This window comes from Cottoperca gobio, unplaced genomic scaffold (assembly GCF_900634415.1).
Source record: "Cottoperca gobio unplaced genomic scaffold, fCotGob3.1 fCotGob3_104arrow_ctg1, whole genome shotgun sequence".
In the NCBI taxonomy this organism is placed as follows: Eukaryota; Metazoa; Chordata; class Actinopteri; order Perciformes; family Bovichtidae; genus Cottoperca; species Cottoperca gobio.
In genome coordinates this window covers 69,747-85,000 of record NW_021166783.1, presented here as the reverse complement: position 1 = coordinate 85,000, position 15,254 = coordinate 69,747, and the positions used below count along the sequence as shown (strand labels likewise).

Sequence of the window (15,254 nt, the reverse complement as noted above, 5' to 3'; positions counted from 1 at the left end):
CTTTTCTCCACCTTACACCCCGACTATGATATCACCGCGTTGCACAACGTCAGGCTTGGGAACGCTCTTCATTTTCTGTGATGTGATCCAGACGGCTGCTCCCAGAAGACTGAGACTGGTCCGACAGCTGGCAGCGAGCCCGCAGCGGGAGCGTCACACCCAGGTCTTTGAGGCGGGGAGGAAGTGTGTGTCACTTGTGAGCATCACATGTTCCTCTCAGGAGTCCTGCATCATCTCACACCCTGCTGCGACCTCACGTGGCCTCCTCCGGTTACAACCGGCATAAACACAGAGATTTCGTTTCATTTGAAAGTGACTGAGGATATTTTCCACGACTTCAGAGCAAAGCATTTACACAAGCTGCTGCTTTATCAAAGTCTTTCATGCCGATCGCTCTCCTGCCTGAGGAGAGGGAGCGGCTTTGTTTCTTTCCTGCGTGCTTCTTGCACTAATCATGTGCTGGCTGAGGCTTCTGGCGCTAAAGTCCATGTTTAGTTTCAGGTGGAGTTGGACGTCTGCAGACGTATGTGGAGTGAAATCTGAGCTGCTGCTTCAACTCTGTGCATCTGGACGATGTAACAACGACTTGAACGTTTTCTAACTGCGTTCATGGGAGTCCTTCTCTCCTCCTCTCTGAAGCCCCACCCTGGACATTCCTCCTTTAAGGACCCCAGAGCGAGAGAGGAAACATCAGCCCTCCTCTTCATTTGTCTCCCGCCAGGAACTCAAGATTTACAACGCCTGAGGAATGTCTGAGACGAGATCCACCTTGATTAGCGCCACTATTCAAACTGTAACGGTTGTAACACATCATCCTTCTTCCTCTAAGTGGAGTGAGCCACTTCCTCTGGACCCGCGGTGCAGGGGGCCGAGCGAGTTCTACTTTTACGGTCACATTGAGAGAAAGGAGACACATTCATACTCACACAATCATCTGTTGCCATCACAGCCTTCACAGCTTCACTCTCAGAAATGTCCTCTTTTCCAACACACATGACGTCAGGCTGTGGAGACACACAAAATACAGTAACAGCCGAGTGCAGAGTTATTTCCGTTGATGTGAATGAGCCAAGACGGAGGCGCTGGTGCACCTGCTCTACATGGAGGCTAAAGGTCAGGAGAAGATCCGGGGATTTCATACTCGACAGTCGAGCCGTGGCTTCATGCACCACTGAGCAACTTTCATAGGAATGAACACTGTGTCCAGGTACTCACCACCACGGTCCTCACTATGAGGGAGTCATCTGCGACGGTGTCGTCGACGACGGGGGCAGCGGTTGCGGCCGAGGGGCCTCCACCCTGGAGGTTATCGAGTGCAATGGTAGGAAGGGGGGCTGAGAGAGGGTTATTTGCAGGAGTAGCAGAAGCATCAGATTCTCCAGCGGCAGCAGAGGGAGCTGCAGTGGGAGCTGCAGTGGGAGCTGTACCAACATCTGCAGCTGCAGAGGCACCTGGAGCAGAGGACGCCGCAGCAACTGTCTCTAAGAACACAATGCAAACACAATGCTGTTACACACAGGCACAAAGACTGGACGTGGTCTGTCACTGCTGCGGATAATCAGATCATCATTTTAGACTTTTGCTACCGATAAGAGACCTCATTAGTCTCAGTGCACGTTTATAAAGGTTCCTACCAGCGTCTGCAGCAGGAGCAGCTGTTCCTGCATCATCTTGACACATCACCTCACCTGCAAGGAAGGGAGAGAGAGAGACAGGGAGAGAGAGAGACAGGGAGAGAGAGACAGACAGGGAGAGAGAGAGAGAGACAGACAGAGAGACAGAGAGAGAGACAGAGAGAGACAGAGAGACAGAGAGACAGACAGAGAGAGACAGAGAGACAGAGAGAGAGACAGAGAGACAGACAGAGAGAGAGAGATACAGAGAGAGACAGCCAGGGAGAGAGAGACAGAGAGAGAGACAGAGAGAGAGACAGAGAGAGAGAGAGAGAGAGAGAGACAGACAGAGAGACAGAGAGAGAGATGAACATCAGATTAATCAATGTTTTTTTGGGAATTCAGGAATTCAAACCAGTTACTAAATGAACATCATGTTGAAGAAGACTTGAAACTACAGATTGAGACATAAACTCATTAAACACTAAAATGATAACTGAGGTAATAAACCAAGAGAGGAGTAGAAACATTTTCTCATAGACTTCTATACAACCAGAGGAGTCGCCCCCTGCTGGATGTTACAGAGGAGTCGCCCCCTGCTGGACATCAGAGAAGATGCAGGTTAAAGGCTCTTCTGCATCGGCTCTGCACCTCATACTGTATACATATCGAACTGCTAGTTATGTGGCTGTTGGGATGTAAAGATGTGCAGTAATAAAGCGTCTACAGCTCAGTGAATGAGGTTCAGGTTGCTTTGAACAGCTTGGAACCGAACATCATGCCCGATCCCGAGATGCCAAAGCGATGTGGCATGTGTTCTCAGGGGCTCAAACTAATTAGCAGTCACATATGGGTTGATTCTCCCCGTCTGCAGACTATGCAAATAAACGTCTCAGTCAGAAGGTCGTGACCTCCCGACTGCACCTCCATCCTCCGGGAGAGATCCTGTTTCTGTAATAATCTTGGGATTAAGTTGGGTGGTGCTGAAAACCTTCTGACATCGGAAGGTTAAGAAAAGTAGGAAAGCGTTTCCCCAGTTCACGTGAGGGTTTTCTGGGTAATTGAATGATCGGCTTGCCAAGGTTAAATAACCTTCAAGTGTAAAGTCCAAAGTTAGATTAATATTATGGCAGGTAAACATCGTTAAAGGTGTAATGTGTAACATTTGGTCCAAACGTGACGAGCCCTGTGTTCTGTAGTTTAGTGTTCCAGAGAAATGTGCGTAATGTGCGTCTGCAGAAGCTTCATAAACTGTTTGTCCAGTTTTAAGACACTTTCTACATCTTGGTGTTTTTAACTCTGTATCTGAAGGATGAAGGATTTTAGTCCTGAACGTCTGGATCTTAAGTTCTCACAGAAACAAGTTGACAAACGTTAGCGGCAGCCGAACAGCGTGCAGGAGAAACTCTGATGTTTAACCTTTGAATCAGAGGAGAGGAGAACTCCCATGATGCACCACCACACCAAACTCCAGCTTCTACTATTGTTTTCATTCACACCCCTAATTACCTATTGCAAGTTTAAATGTTATGCACATTTGTGTCATATTATTGTGGGTGTTTGGTCAATGCATAATTCACATCTGTAAGTTTTCATTGAGACCCGAGTGGCAGAACATTACAGATTGTACGTTTAACAACATATGTATTAAATGTACAGACGAATATAACTCCATATGTAAAGCGAATAGTGTGAGCAGAGTCACATCCGACCAAAACTATGCTGCAGACACAAGACTAATGTGTTTAGTGCACCACCGCCGTTAAGACTCTGGAACATCTCTCTTGTGTCCACCATGACACTTCAGTGTGCACTGATGAGTGGAGGCCTCCTGCAGAGCGTTTTATCTCGACACTGACCGAGTGTTGTCCAAAGCTGCTCGTGTCACGTGCAACAACAACAACAAATGTTCTTTTAGTTTTCTCGTAAGGTACATAAAAAAAATGTGCAAATTGCAATGGCGTCGACTTTCCCTGTGAAAAACGACACCGGAGACGGCGTGTTTGTCTCTCTCATCAGCGTTCTGCGCTTCTTCTTCTCTGTGTTTATTGACGGATTGAAAATCCAACTTTGAAGGTACGTACAGTACATATCATTTATGTGCCCGATATATATATTGTGCATGTCTCAAACGATTGTATTAAATTGTTCTGCACACACACACACAGATCCTGCACACACACACACACAGATCCTGCACACACACACACACACAGATCCTGCACACACACACACACACACACACACACACACACACACACAGATCCTGCACACACACACACGCACACACACACACACACACACACACACACACACACACACACACACACACACACACAGATCCTGCACACGCACACACACACACACACACACACACACACACACACACACACACACACACATACAGATCCTGCACGCACACACAGATCCTGCACACGCACACACACACACACACACACACACACAGATCCTGCACACACGCACAGATCCTGCACACACACACAGATCCTGCACACACACAGATCCTGCACACACACAGATCCTGCACACACACACAGATCCTGCACACACATACAGATCCTACACACACACAGATCCTGCACACACATACAGATCCTACAAACACACAGATCCTGCACACACACAGATCCTGCACACACACACAGATCCTGCACACACACAGATCCTGCACACGCACACACACACACACACACACACACACACACACACACACACACACACACACACACACACACACACAGATCCTGCACACACGCACAGATCCTGCACACGCACACACACACACACACACACACACATACAGATCCTGCACGCACACACAGATCCTGCACACGCACACACACACACACACAGATCCTGCACACACGCACAGATCCTGCACACACACACAGATCCTGCACACACACAGATCCTGCACACACACACAGATCCTGCACACACACACAGATCCTGCACACACATACAGATCCTACACACACACAGATCCTGCACACACACAGATCCTGCACACACACAGATCCTGCACACACACACAGATCCTGCACACACATACAGATCCTGCACACACACAGATCCTGCACACACACACAGATCCTGCACACACACAGATCCTGCACACACACAGATCCTGCACACACACACAGATCCTGCACACACCATGCTCATGATGCACGTGCAGACACATGCATACATTTATATACAGTAACCCTCCACCACATCAGACAGCAGTGTGAGAGACGTCCCCGTGTCTCCAGCCGCAGCCCCTCAGCATCAACATGAAGCTTTCGGACGTCCAGTCTCAACACAAACACATAGAAACATACAGAACACTCCTACGACCATAAACACAACCCTGGTGTCTCTCCAGAGAGCTTTTAACGAGGCTGCAGACTGTAACCTCTGGGATCAATCCTGATCTTCACGACTGCATCAAGTGGATTTCCTTCTTGAAGCTTTCCGTCTGGGTGTTCCAGTGTTTGACGCGGTGTGTGGTGTGCAGCCATGCCAGATGTAAAGAGTTAAATCATAGGTTAAAGAGAGGATACGATATGGGCCGATGAGGCTGAGTGACAGTTCAAATGCTGCTTTTCTTTGCCTGTGGTTGCACAAATCAACAGCAGCTATAAGGCAGCACACAGGCAGATATTGACAAATGTAATTTAGTGGTGGCTGTAAGTGCCAGGCCAGGGTTCCTACAGCTCGAGTTAGATTTAAGACCTTTTAAGACCAACTTTACAACAACCAAAGAGTAAAAAGACAGCCGTTACTCGGGGTCGGGGACAATTTTGCCCAAATGTTGATTTAACGTTGGCAGGTTTGCGTTTCCTGAACAAAATCCCCCTCACAGGAACCCTGGCAAGTTTCCTGCTCCGTCTGTAAAGATTTACAAGACCACAGCATTGTTTGTTGACATACTAGAAGATGTGGCAGCTCTGTGGGCTGACCCATCTGTACTGCATGTACCTCAGCAGCTCTTAAACTCAGCTACACTCGGAGCATATTAGATATCAGGTGCATCAGTAAAACTAATCCTTTGGAAGACTGTCAAGGATTTCACAAGCGGCTGTCGTGGAATATATATCTCATGGAGACATTAAGAACCGTCATTACTGAAATGGAGAACCTGTATTTGAACATCATCACTTGAGTTCCAGGATCTTTTCCAAACGCATGAAAACGTTGTGAAGCGGGTTCATGCACATCAGAGAGGTTCAGCTCTGAAACATATATTCATATAGACTGTAGACGTCTCAGGGGAGTGCGTGTGTGTGTGTGTGTGTGTGAGTGTGTGTGTGTGTGTGTGTGTGTGTGAGTGTGTGTGTCATCTTCTATCTATATAATGAAGTTGTTTTGAAAGACAGATTCTAAGTTTTTCCATTTCCTGCCGGACAGCCTCCTTCAACCCTCCAAGGAGAAGAAGAAGGAGAAGACGAAGAAGGAGAAGAAGAAGACGAAGAAGAAGAAGAGGGAGAAGAAGACGACGAAGGAGGAGAAGAAGGAGAAGAAGAAGGAGAAGAAGAAGGAGAAGAAGGAGAAGAAGAAGGAGAAGAAGACGAAGGAGAAGAAGAAGAAGACGAAGGAGAAGAAGGAGACGAAGAAGGAGAAGAAGACGAAGGAGAAGAAGAAGAAGATGACGAAGGAGAAGGAGAAGAAGGAGAAGAAGACCAAGGAGAAGAAGGAGAAGAAGACGACGAAGGAGGAGAAGAAGGAGAAGAAGCAGGAGAAGACGAAGGAGAAGAAGAAGAAGACGAAGGAGGAGAAGAAGAAGAAGACGAAGGAGAAGAAGAAGAAGACGAAGGAGAAGAAGAAGAAGAAGACGAAGGAGAAGAAGAAGAAGACGAAGGAAGAAGAAGGAGAAGAAGACGAAGGAGAAGAAGAAGACGACGAAGGAGAAGAAGAAGAAGACGAAGGAGAAGAAGAAGAAGAAGAAGAACGAAGAAGAAGAAGAAGAAGAAGAAGAAGAAGGAGAAGAAGAAGAAGAAGAAGAAGGAGAAGGTTCAGGAACGTCGATGCAGAAATCGACAGACAAATTCAAGAAATGACGAAGAGACTCTGATGTTTATGACCAAATGACGAAACATCTACGTGAGCGCGGTGTGGTCCGCGTGATGGCGGCCTCCTGCACGCTCCACCCCTCTGCTACGGCGTCAGGGTGGCACGAGATCATGAAACCAAACCTCATCTATGATCCTACGATCGTCTTGTTTCAAACAATGTTCTGGGACCTCAGCAGTTACTGAGAGTAGTGTCATCGCACCTGACAGGACCTGCGGCCACAGCTACAAAGACTTCTCCTGTGCACGTCTCTGTCTTTGGACGCGGAGGTGATGGAGCAGAGACATGTTAACACACAGCTCTGCCTGCCTCTATAGCCTCTGTGTGTTTGCTCTTCAGCTGGAGGCTCCCTGTCACAGCCTTTCTCCTCCTGAAGCGTCGCCGCCATCATGACTGCCAGCTTTCAGCCAGCGCTCCGTTAGCTGGTGAAGAGCGAGGGTGGTGCAGCAGAAGCACAGTCCCACCTTATTAAAGGGTGCAGTCAGTGTGAGCAGGGGAGAGCAGCTGCACAGTCTCCCTCCCTGCACGTGTGCTGCGAAGTGTGTGACATCATGGGCAAGGGGGAAAAGCCTCCGCTCTACATCCTCCATCTGACCTCCACCCAGACTACAGAGACATGACGTGCCACACCCTCCTCTCCTCACTTATGTCCTCTTGCTTCCAGATGTCCACAGAAGACCCTGAAATCTCTCCTCACTGCTTTCTTTTCATTCCCTACAAGAAGAAATGTCTCTTCAGCTTAACTCAGGAATTCATAATGTCTCAGAGCCTCAGGGGGATTCTGGGACGAGGGTGGAGATGGAGAAATGAGGCTGAGACTAATTATGTGTATTATTGATTAATCCATCTGGGCTTTTTATTTATTTATTAAATGTTAAGTCTATAAAATATCCAAAAAAGGTCGTGTCTGAAGCCATGCTCATCTGAAGCCCAGACGCACTTCATTTAACTTAAAGAAGCAGAAACAACTTAATTGCTGTTGATTTATTTTATTTGAAATAAACCTTTTTGCTTTATATCTTAAACAATAATACAACTTTGAAATCCTGAAATATAAAACAAACTGTATATTTAAAAAAATAAAGTTTTCTCCTTTAAATCCAGAACACCTCGCGACCCCCATTCAAGCTTCGGAAGTCCTCTAGCTGGGGTCGAGAGCCTCAGGTTGGAAACCAGTGAACCGCACTGCCATGAGAAACTATGAGTTTTCAGATTCACTCATTTAAATGATGATGATATAAAACACGATATATTTTCTTATAAAAAGCTTCATAGTTCAACAAATAATATTTAAACGTTCAAAGATGATAAAAATCTCTTAGAATCTGCAAATATGTTTGAAATAAATGTCTAAAAGCAACTAACAACAAGTGAGGAATGTTATCCGTGCACATCCTCGGACAGGAAGCGGCTGTAACAGCACTCGGCACGCAGTGACGTCTTCACACTGCAGAGGAACACGCTGGAGTTGCAGATAACAAACAGCAGCGACTTATAACAACAATAATGTTTTTAAATGGCACTCGGAATGCAATTTAAAACCAACTTTACAATAACTAGAATTTAAATTGCAATGAAAATAATTATTTTATAGGACTTTTGAAAGAGAGATGCGTCATTTTAATACCAATAAAGCTCTTTTTTTAATATGAATTCAATGACTTGCAGAGAAAGAAAAGGTAACTTGAAGACTGATCGCAGCTACTGCCCATTGTTGTTATCCAGCCCTCTAATTAACTCATTAAAATACTTTCAGCAGAGCAATGAAACTTTAAACCCGTATCCAAAACATCATCCATTTTGTTAGCGGATTAGAAGAACTGGCTCTCCACTCTGTCAGAAGCAACGCTGCAGCCGCAGATGTGCATGGACCGACTCCAGCTGCTGTTTTTACACGAGCCTGTGTGGGGAGAGGTTGTAAAAAGACCTATAGCCCCAAACAATCTGGCTCTGATTGAGAAATAATAGCAATAACGTGATTACAGATATGACTTCACTAGTCTTCAACCTGAACCCTGTCTTCCCATGTTGGTCCAGTAAAGAGCGAGAGCGCCGCAGCCGCGAAGCATCACGTTACGTCCACTCAAAGTGTGAGAAATAAAACCTTTTACTTTACCGTCCACTTCATCCGTTTGTTGCTGTGTCACGTGACAACATGAGCGATGTGTGAACGCGAGAGTTGGAGAGAGAAGAACAGAAAGCGTAGCTTAGCGTTAGCGAAACGCTTTCACACGTCGTGGCTGAATATTAGATGATTTTTGAGAATGTAGACGTGAAAACAGAAAACCATATATTATAATAACACTGAGGCGGTCAGTGGCAGAAACAGACGCACATTGATGGTGCGCTGCAGCGCTCTCACTCAATATTGGACCAACTTCAAAAATAGTTTTGCCCATTAGTCACAAAAACATGGAAGAATAACCTTAAAGAAAGAAACGAATAAGGTCCAAACTCAGGACCTTCAGCTAAAGGGCAGTCTTGTGTTTTCAATTAGGAAGTACACCGCACGGCTTCAACGGCGTGCCTTCCACCGAACATTAATTACCAGGAGCAATCATTCTGCCAGTCAAAAGGCCTCAGCCAAGGCTCATTAGCTGCTTTTATTTCCCGGATAAACAACATACCTGTCCATATAGACAGCAGCATACGCGGTGTGCTTCGCTTTATATTGGCATGACATCAGCGTAGCCTTGGATCCATCAGTGCGAGGGGGATCACTTTTAGTTTGGTGTGTGAAGAGTGTGAAGGGTGACAGTAAAAAGCAGAGAGTGCATCCAAGTTCTTGTTTTGAGTTCACACTGAAATCTCGGGGTTGCTCATTAGCTGCTCACACGGGCGAGCGGTGACATCTGCAGTTTCTCGGCGTTGTCCCGCCAAATCTTCTAGGCTGAAAATGAAGGAGAAACGGGAGGAGAGGGCTTATTCCCCCCCCCCCCCCCCCCCCCTTCCTTCATGCTGGTAAAAACCAACAGCTGTAAAATTGCAGCAGGGTGCCAGGGGAGCAAGGAACAACAAGCTCACCAGAACTGCAGTAATTGGAAAAGGAAGATTTGAAGCTAACAGAGCGTCTGCTTTTCATTAAGGTCGTTTCACTGCGTACGTATTGTTGATAGACGATCTACTTTGATCGTTTCGTTTTCTTATCAATAATATGTTTTCTTTGGAAGAGACACATCTAGGTGTCCTCCCCTGGTATCGGTGACTCTGGGGACGGCTCTGTTTGTGGGGATATTTGAAAGGTTTCAGCTGTTTTCCTCTCACTGAAGCACGTTGGCAGTTCGACAGAACACAGGCTCCTGGTTTAATTACTCTGCGAGCTCATGCGGCTCCTCGGCCATAACGTCGGGCCCAAGTGGACACACACGCCCTACACTGACATACAACCACTATCTGCCAAGGCCCACACCCAGCAGATGACGCGAGTCAAACCTCAGCATCACAGCTCTGGGACTGAAGGAATGCTGCTGGACAGCTGGAGGCCATGAGAAAGAGAGTGGCAACATTCTGCCCGTGTTGACGTTGGCCGGGCCAAGTTTGCAGTCGGAGAAACAAAGACTGGGACGTTTCTGTGCAGACAGATACGGACGCTGATTCCTGCTGACTGGGCTGACCTCAAGTCTTTCATCTGCACGTTTGTCCTGCTGATCAGTTCAGTCCAGGCCATCGTGAAGACTGAAGGCCCCAGTGTGACTATTATAATGATATATATTCAACATGTACGTCTTTGCACACACACACAAAGAGAAACGGCCACAGCTCTGGGAGCTCTGACGTTCACTGTAGATGAAAACCTTAAAATGAGCAAGACAACATGTTTTTCTCCTTCTTCTCCACAGCAGGTTCAAAGCCTGGGTTTTCCCCCAAAATTTGGAGAGCGACAGCTTACAACATACTCCAAGAGGCGTTGAATGACATCATCCAACTTTGCAGTCAATGCGCTACATATTTGCACGCCTGCATAACTACTGAATGACAGCCACGGGAAGAGGGAGCATAAAGTGAACGTGTTTGCCAGACAGTCGGGGAGATTGACGAGGATGTTTGCTCGGATTAAGAAAGTCAAACACTTATCAAGTGCATCAAAGGCTCTCTTGAATCAGAGTTCATAGTCTGCTAATCTAATCTAGCCTGGTGGTTTAGTGGTACGCCTTCCAAACAAAACACTAGAAGGTTGGGAGTTCAACACCAGACTGCCACCATTGCACCCCTGAGCAAGGCACTTAACCTGAGCTGCTCCAGGAGACTGTCCCTGTACTGAGTTCACTGTGAGTCGCTCTGGATCAGAGCGTCTGCTTGATGACCTGTAATTACAATACTTCAATCACAATATGAAATATTATCGTGATTTTCTACATTTTGTGATAAGCTGAGTATTGAATATGATATATATATATATTAATAATATTTCAATTGCAAACTACGCAGTTTGTCAATATCTGTTTTATCTAATAAGAAAAAGTTCCTTCTCCGACGTCTCCATCTTTGTTTTGACCAACTTCCTGCCAGTCCCGCTGACCTCATCAGAAACTCAGCACCATGTAATGGACTGGAACAGCAATCGTTACCAAAAGGTTTCATTTGTATTGAATCATTTATATGATAAAAGATTGACACTTGATACTACGCTGTATGAGTTTTACCCCCGGCGCTAACATTAAGTTTGATTTGACATTAGATGCACTCGTATCTGCAGCCTACACGTTCGTCCACAAACTGGTTTCTGGCCTTTGAGAAATGAGATTCCTGGTTTCCAAACACGCGACGGAGAGAGAAGCTAACGGCCAGGCTCTTCTCAGTTTTGTAGAACTACTACAAAGCATGTTCTTAAGGCCTTAGGATCAGCTGCCACGCCCATTCTCCCCTGTGGGGTTGATGACATCATTCGTTAAGCCTCCGATAGACCACGACTCCACGAGACGAGCAGTGGAGCACCGCCGCATGCATCAGTGCTGAGCGGCTCAACAAAGAGTCTTCTTCATGGAGAAGAACGCCATAATGGAGCATGAAGCTTTTTAAACTGTTTGCGTCTTTCAATGCACAATAACCTCTGACCCCTACAGTGAAGGGAGTTAACGAGGAGACAGATCGTCTCGGAGACATGGTGCGAAGCGATCAAAACAAAAACACAGACGACACACACACGTATGTAAGAAGATGGACACAGAGCAGAAGTTCTGGCAGGATGTAGAATGTATGTGGCCATCGAAGGCTCTGCAGAAGGTCGTTACAGCGAGGTCGTCCCCTCATCACCCTGCAGTTAGCATCGCGCCTCAGACTGATTGTGAGTGGACGGCCCGGTGACTCCACACATGATCACACACACACACGTGCACGCAAACACAACACACACACTGTTCGCAGATCTGCAGGGAACTATTTTAGCTTTGAACCCACTTATGTGGTCACACATGCAGCTTACATATACGTTAAATATCTTTATAACCGACTGAAGGTACAAAGATGTTGTGTTTTAATCCTTTTACACGCGTTCGCTCCTCCCACATGCACTGCAGGATGTAAAGCAGAATTATTCTCAACTGCAACTTTCCACTGCTCAGCAGACCCTTTGTGTCTGCAGCCACCCCGCCGCTAACCATGCATCTGTGTGCAACCTCATGGTGGAACACATCAAAGCAAACCCCCCCCAACCAGCACGTAAAACAAGCAACTGTTGATGAACACGTGACATAAAGAGACACAAGTTTACCCACAGACAAAAACTTCTTTCTAAGAAGAGAGGGACTCAAAGCTGCAGAAGCGACCCTAGACATAGATATCTATCCTATAATCAATACTTGGAAGAGTACTCACTGCTGAGCAGCAGAGCGCAGAGCAGCAGAGCTCCAGCCATCCTTCTCCAGAGTCCATTCATTCTCCACATGGCCATCCTCTCAGGTCAGACTCAGCGCAGTCAGACTGTGTAAGAGTAGAGTAGTGTAAGTGTGCCGAGTGATAATGAGGGAGTGTGTGAGGGCCGGGGGAGTTTCCTGTGAGGTCTAAGTGAGCGGGACAGTCAGGCAGGATAAAGCCTGGCTTGTGTTCTGTTCTCTTTATACGGCCCCACTCCTTTGGCCTCCCTCTCTTTCTGCTCTGTCCACACCCCTTTTCTTACTGCCTGCCGTTAACCCGTTTCCCCCAATACAACCGTCCCTGCCTCCTCCCATGTCCCTGTGTGTGTGTGTGTGTGTGTGTGTGTGTGTGTGTGTGTGTGTGTGTGTGTGTGTGTGTGTGTGTGTGTGCGTGTGTGTGTGTGTGTGAGAGTGAGTGTGTGTGTGTGAGAGTGAGTGTGTGTGTGTGTGTGTGTGTGTGTGTGTGTGAGAGTGAGTGTGTGTGTGTGAGAGTGTGTGTGTGTGTGTGTGTGTGTGTGTGTGTGAGAGTGTGTGTGTGAGAGTGTGTGTGTGTGTGTGAGTGTGTGTGTGTGTGAGAGAGTGAGTGAGTGAGTGAGTGAGTGAGTGAGTGAGTGAGTGAGTGTGTGTGTGCACATGTACAGCACCAGATGTTAGTGGGTGATATCCTGTTGAGCTTTATCTTTATTGCCGTCTTGTTTCCTGATGAAAATGTTGGGAACCCTTTCATAGAAGTGAAAACAGTGGGTAGGCTAACTGTTAGCACGGTGGGGCGGGGGCTGCACTGCAGGGATCCAGGTCCAGGTGATGCTTTAGGAGACAAGCTGGTTGCAGTAGTTTGTCTGTGGAATAGGGCTGTAAACGTATCTAATGCTATAATTACAGACGTCATTATTCTCATTTTCATTGACAAACATATTAAAACTGGAACGGCGGGGGGGGAGAGCAAAACAAGGTCACTGGTGCGTTCGCAGGCTCCTCGATGATCCCATTTCCAACGTTGGGACGTCGTTCTTCCGACTTTAGTGTCTGTATTGTATTGATTGCAAGATGTTTTGTATTTCATTTACTTAAGGCCGTTTCAGTGAACCCATTTTTTTCCCGATTATTATGCCCCATCTCTGCAGCACGATAATATCTTATCTGAAATAGTATTCAGACACACACACACACACACACACACACACACACACACACACACACACACACACACACACACATTTCACCTTTAGCAAATATTGTGCCTCCTATGAAATGAACATATTGTGAATTGTTGGGAAACAAACACACTGGATCAACACTTATGGATTCAAATTGGAAATATCTAAACACAACCGGCGTTAAAGAAGCTGAGCGAGTCCTTACTCTCTCTTCTAAGATGCACCTGGTAAACAGGAAGCCCCCCTCCTGCCGCCTACATGTTGTGTACATAGCTGAGAGGCCTGTAAAAGCACATGGCGTCACACACACACACACACACACCCACACACACACCCACACACACACACACACACACACACACACACACACACACGCTTGGCCCTGGCTTTTTGTGTGTCCCTGGACAGATGACTAACAGCCTACAGTGAGTCATCCACTGAACCGCACAAGTGCACGCTGACATGTACTGTACACATGCTTTTTAAAATGCTGTAACACACACACTGACATCAGAGACAAAACACTCACGCTGTGTTGGAATTACACGGCATCAGCAGAAAGTGACAAAGTGTTGGAGAAGTGTGTTGCAGGGTGTTCACCGTGTTCACACAGATGATCCTCGCAGAACACATCTGGAAGCGCTGCGATGAGGGGACGAGCTCGTCACACAACGCGACCACATGGCGCGGAATCAAGCCAGGATCTGGCTGGGGTCTGGGGACGGCCGCTCCACCCGGTCACCCTGGCGCTTCAGAGCAGATACAGCTAAAGGAACGCTTCATACTACATCTGTATATCCTTTACTCTCCCTGCGTTACCTTTCATTCTGCCAGCAAACTTGCAAGAAGAATTAAAAAACAGAGGAAAGTCTCGATGAAGTAAATGGAGCTGAAAACATCCACATTTACAAACTGTCACACAACTCCTGCAGAATAATAAAGTCTCATTTCAATGATTCACGTGTTAGAGGAGAACAGGAGAAACATCCAAAACACTGGAAAAGACAACTTCATAAACATCTGTGTGTAAAGAAGTGTACAGAAATATCCCTATCCTGATCTGTATACCTCAAAACAAGTTGAAAGAAAGAAAGAAAGAAAGAAAGTTGATTTAAGAACATTTAAACTAACGATGTCATCATGAAGGGATGTAAACACAGTGGGTTAACCCTTACACTCCCCAAATATGTTTTCTCCTGGCATGATATTGTTCTGTAGAAGCACATGACTGTTTACAGCTGAAGAATCCTAATAGCTAAATCCGGCAGGGGAGTATTTCTGTCCCATTATCTCTCTTCCCCTTTAGACTCCCTCCCCATCATCACATTTTACTTATTTTGGTTTGAATGTACAAAGAATCTCTGTGGAGTGCGAGCGGCACTGCCAGGACGTCACAAGGATCAGCACATGGTAGCAGAGAATCTGACCCTCAGGGACATGTTCGAGTTTTCTGTTTGGGAGGTTTTGGTGAGTCTTAAAGCCGGATGATAGGAACCATCAGAGGAGCACGACATGTGACCATACAGCTAACAGGCATACAGGGGGAGTATTCCTGA

The 15,254-nt window shown here is 46.5% G+C and overlaps 1 protein-coding gene across 3 annotated transcripts in view; it reads right to left on the bottom strand.

Annotated features, from left to right (window-relative positions):
• Positions 1-12,782, bottom strand: part of cd34 (CD34 molecule) — a 16,940-nt gene extending 4,158 nt beyond the window's left edge. For 2 of the 3 annotated variants that reach the window (XR_003831837.1, XM_029426134.1), the window contains exons 1-4: positions 12,504-12,780; positions 1,635-1,688; positions 1,216-1,481; positions 927-1,004 (exon numbers count right to left, since the gene is read on the bottom strand). Coding sequence is in view for 2 of the 3 variants with exons in the window: in XM_029426134.1 (XP_029281994.1) it covers positions 927-1,004; positions 1,216-1,481; positions 1,635-1,688; positions 12,504-12,579 (474 nt within the window). In the remaining variant the exon portion in view is untranslated. Of the gene's footprint in view, positions 1-926; positions 1,005-1,215; positions 1,482-1,634; positions 1,689-12,503 lie in introns of all 3 variants that reach the window. The other variant, XM_029426135.1, reaches the window with a different exon arrangement.
• Between the last annotated feature and the right edge of the window lie 2,472 nt (positions 12,783-15,254).